At 65.9% G+C, this 4,161-nt stretch overlaps 1 protein-coding gene across 1 annotated transcript in view; it reads right to left on the bottom strand.

The window, feature by feature from the left end:
- The window catches only part of SDK2 (sidekick cell adhesion molecule 2), a 35,402-nt gene that overhangs the window by 18,965 nt on the left and 12,276 nt on the right, over positions 1-4,161 (bottom strand). The window contains exons 5-12 of the mRNA XM_019542795.1: positions 2,120-2,231; positions 1,813-2,003; positions 1,603-1,686; positions 1,329-1,523; positions 1,063-1,179; positions 809-976; positions 625-727; positions 11-187 (exon numbers count right to left, since the gene is read on the bottom strand). Coding sequence (XP_019398340.1) covers positions 11-187; positions 625-727; positions 809-976; positions 1,063-1,179; positions 1,329-1,523; positions 1,603-1,686; positions 1,813-2,003; positions 2,120-2,231 — 1,147 coding nt within the window. The remainder of the gene's footprint in view (positions 1-10; positions 188-624; positions 728-808; positions 977-1,062; positions 1,180-1,328; positions 1,524-1,602; positions 1,687-1,812; positions 2,004-2,119; positions 2,232-4,161) is intronic.

Here is a 4,161-nt window from a genome sequence, read left to right as displayed (position 1 = left end):
GCGCCCTTACCGGACGCGGAGGTGGGCGCTGCGGGAGTCGTTGCCCCCGACGGAGACGACCTTGCAGGTGTAGGTGCCGATGTCGCCCGACCAGGTCTGGGAGATGTGCAGGGTGCCGTCTCCATCCAGCCGGACCCGCGGGACACTGTCCACGCTGATGGGCGCCCCGTCCTTCTCCCAGATGTGCCTGCGTGGGGACGGGGCAGAGCTGGAACCCGGGAGCCCTGCCCCCCTGACAAGTGTCCATTGGATGCTGTCCCCCTCCCCAAAAGGGGAGAGAGCCCAGGGGTCTGGGCTCCCTATATGCTGCTGCAACCACTCCACCCAACTCCCCTCCCCGTGGATGTGTGTGTGCATACACGCACGCCCGTGTGTGTGCGACTCATGGGTGTGGGCAGTGCCATGCCTGGGTTGGGCACCAGGTGGCAGTGCAGGCTTGATTTGCCAAGGCTCAGGGGTGTGTGCCTGCGTGTGCACACGTGTGCATGCAACCATGGACGGCTGAGGGAGCTCCTGTGGGAAGGGGCTCTTCACCGGGGACCCAGATGTCCTTCGCCCTGCTCCGGAGGAAGGGGCACGTGCCCCCCCGCCTGCCACCCTTTGGGGCAGGGCCAGGCTCCATACCTGATGGTCACACTGGGGTCGTGGGTCACGCCGCAGCTCAGGGAGGCCTTGGTGCCCTTGATGACGCTCTGGTCCTGCGGCGGGGCTGTGATGCGCGTCCGGGCTGCGGGGCGGACAGACATGCGGTGGGTCACCGGGGCTCACGCGCCCAGGGCTGCGGGCCGGGGAGCAGGCGGCGCCTTACCCCAGACGACGAGGTCGGCCGAGGCCTCGTCCACGCCGCGGGAATTGGTGGCCAGGCAGGTGTAGCTGCCGACGTCGGCGATGTGCGTGGGGCTGATGAGCAGGCTGCCCGACTCCAGCAGGGTGAAGCGTGGCAGCTGCACCGACCCGCTGGCCAGGATCCGCTCGCCTGCGGGCACGGGGGCGGAGGGGAGCCGTCAGCTGGGCCCCAGCCTGTGCCCCCGCGTCCCGCTCCCTTTGGCCCCCCGCCCGTACCTTTCTGCCAGGTGATGGCGGGGCGCGGCGCCCCCGAGGTCTCGCAGGTGAGGATTGCGGACATGCCGTCGATCACCGTGCTGTCCTGCGGCCCCCGCGTGATGTTGGGGGCAATGCCTGCCCGGGCAGACATGGCGGGGGTCTGAAGGCCAGCCCCTGCCCAGCTGCACCCGGGCAAAGGAGCAGGAGGTGCCCCCTTCCTCCCCACACCAGGCTTGCTCTCCCAGCCCCCCCGGGGCGGGGGCCATGGGAGGGCTGGAACCTACTGGTCACGGCCAGGTACGTGGAGGTCTGGACCTCGCCGGCGTCGTTGTGGGCGAAGCACTGGAACATGCCCGTGTCATCGGGGACCAGCCCGCTGATCTGCAGGCTCCCGTCGGGCTGCAGCCGGAAGCGCGACAGCTTCTCCAGGTGGATGGGGGCCGCGTCCTTGTACCAGGCCATGGCGGGTGGCGGGACGCCTGCAACCCCCCCCAAGGGACACGTGAGCCGCGGGCAGAGGCGGCGCTGGGCAGCAGGCAGGGCGGGGACAGCACCCACCTCTGGCCTGGCAGGGGATGACCACCACCGTCTCCATCTCGGCCGTCACGTGCTTCTCCGGCTCCTTGACGAACTGTGGCGGCTCTGCAAGGGGAAGCCCGGAAGTGGGCCCCGAGATGCCCGCGGCGGATCGGGGCGAGAGGGCTTTGTGCCCGGGCGACCGGGCTGAGACCTCCGCGCGCTCGTTACGCTCGCGCCCAGCCTCCTTACCCAGCACGGAGAGGTAGGCGCCGCGGGAGACGGAGGGCACGCTGCTGCTGCGCAGCACGGCCTCGCACTCGTAGTAGCCGCTGTCGCTCAGCGCGGGGTTGAGGATGGTGAGGCGCCGGTTGTAGTCGCTGATGCTGCCGGACACCGCCGCCCCGTCCTTCTTCCACACGATGTGCAGCTTGATCAGCGGCCTGGCGCGGAGCAGGGGTCAGAGCGCGGAGCCTGCCCCATCCCCGGCAGGCCCGGCGGTGGCTTCTCCCCCTTCCCCAACGTGGCCCGTGCCAGTCCCCGGGCTGCGGGCACCCACCTGGCATTGGCCACGCACTCCATGGTCACCTCCGAGGTGCCGGCCACCACGCTGGTGTTGCGGGGCGGGATGATGATGGTGGGGGCGATGGGATCTGCCGGGCCGCCGACATCTAGGGAGAGAAACGTGGCAGCCAAGAAGGCTAAGGGCATCCCCGGCTGCATTGGTAGGAGCGCTGCCAGACCGAGGGAAGTGATTTTTCCCCTCTGTTTTGCACTGGGGAGGCCACATCTGGAGTCTTGTGACCCCAGGAGAGCTCAATCCACCCCAGCCTGCCTTGCAGAGGCCTCCCTGCCACCCAGCCAGGACCTCCGCCGTGCCCAGGGCCCCTGGCTGACTTCCCCTCCCCGACTTCCAGCCAAAAGCAGGACGGCCGCACTTTGCCGGCTGCACCCCACACCCCCCAGCTCCTTCCAGGGCCGGGGCGGGGGGGAAGCCGAGCAGGCAGGCGGCAGCCTGGTACAGCCAGGAAAGGCGGGGGACTATATAAAGCAAAATAATTGCAACAATAAAAAACCCTCATGTAGGCACTGTAAAAAAGTGATCGGCTTGAAAGCTGCTGATATAGCTGAATCCATAAACACGGCCCCGGCGTTGTTTATGGCGCGCGGGGACGCCGAGCTACCGAACAACAGATTCATGGAGCTCGGGGACGAGCGGGGCAGGGACGGGAGAGGCATAAAGCCGGGAGAAGGAGGGCCAGAGCCAAGCCTCTTTGCAGCCTGAATTAGGAGCACCCCTGGCTTCATCTGGGGGTACCCGTGGTCTGCCCAGCTCCTGGGAAGGAAGCGACGCCGCCAAGCCATGCTGGATACCCCACAGCAGGCGAGGAGCGAGGGGGCATGACCTGCCGGCTTGGGACCCGGGCTAAGAAATGCAGCAGTGCTCCTTGCCGGGGCTGCTGAGGGGTGCCCTTCGTGGGCCCTATCGATTGTGGGCAAGGACAGAGCCAGGTGGCAGGGGCGGGTGAAGCGGGGGCCATGGCGCGAGATAATGAGTGCCTGCGGCTGGGCCCAAAGTGCCTAAATAAATTTGAGGAGGCTGAACTGTGAAGTCAGCAGAAGCCAGAGCCTCCGCAGAGATTTACTGCAAATTAAATCTGGGCCTGAGCCAAGCGGAGCGCCGAGAAGCGGGGGCCAGGACGCCAGATGCACGATGGCGCAGGCAGGACGGGGGTAGCTCCACGCTACTGCTGGCCCGTGGCACCCACGGGCTGCTTCGTACCCCCGGGCGTCCCCACTGTAAGGACACGGGTGGGTGGCAGAGGCTGCCGCGCACCCCTGGAAGGGTGCACGCCACAGCTCCAGGGCAGTCGGGCATTGCACCCGCCCGCCGTGCACTCACTTTCCACGGTGAGCGCGATGGGCTGGCTGGTCTTATTGTCTCCGTTCTTGTCGTTCACGGCTTGCACGTAGTACCGCCCCGCGTCGGGTGCCACCGTCGACAGGATGACCAGGGTGTTGTCCAGCGTGATGGCTCTGGCGTGGGGGGAGAAAGCAGGAGACAGCGTCAGCGTGGGCACATCAGCGTCCCTGGGGTGTTTTACACCCTCACTGGGTGCGTTTCACGATGGGGGTAAATCGCAGCGGCAGTGGTGCGGGAGGCTACAAATTAACGTGGCAACAAAGCCCTTAATCTCGGGCGAAGAGCAGCATCTCCAGCATTTACCTCGCCGGCTCTAAATTATCCCCAGGACTAAGAGTTTGGGGGGGAGGTGGGGGGACATGCCGGGCATCTGCAGATTAATAGGGTTTCTCTGGGGGTTTTTTTTTTTATATAGAATGATCTAATCTGCTGGCAGCGTGAAATGGTTGGGGGAATATATTTTACCGTTAAATACGAGATAAAGAGCTTTATCTCCTCAATCCTGCTTTGCAAATAGAAAGGAGACGCGCTCCATTCCCCGCACGACGCGGGTTGCCAGCTCAATTGCAGCAGGCTGGCGCCGGCACCGGTGAAGCCGGCAGCTCCTGGGCACGCGTGGGCCTGTGGGAGTGCATGCCGGGGGCTGCCATGTGTTGCTACACGCGTGGGCAATGGGT

Source organism: Crocodylus porosus, unplaced genomic scaffold, assembly GCF_001723895.1.
Source record: "Crocodylus porosus isolate Cpor-Errol unplaced genomic scaffold, CroPor_comp1, whole genome shotgun sequence".
Taxonomy (NCBI): Eukaryota; Metazoa; Chordata; order Crocodylia; family Crocodylidae; genus Crocodylus; species Crocodylus porosus.
Note: the sequence above shows the minus strand (reverse complement) of the source record. Positions and strands in the feature narration are given on the sequence as shown.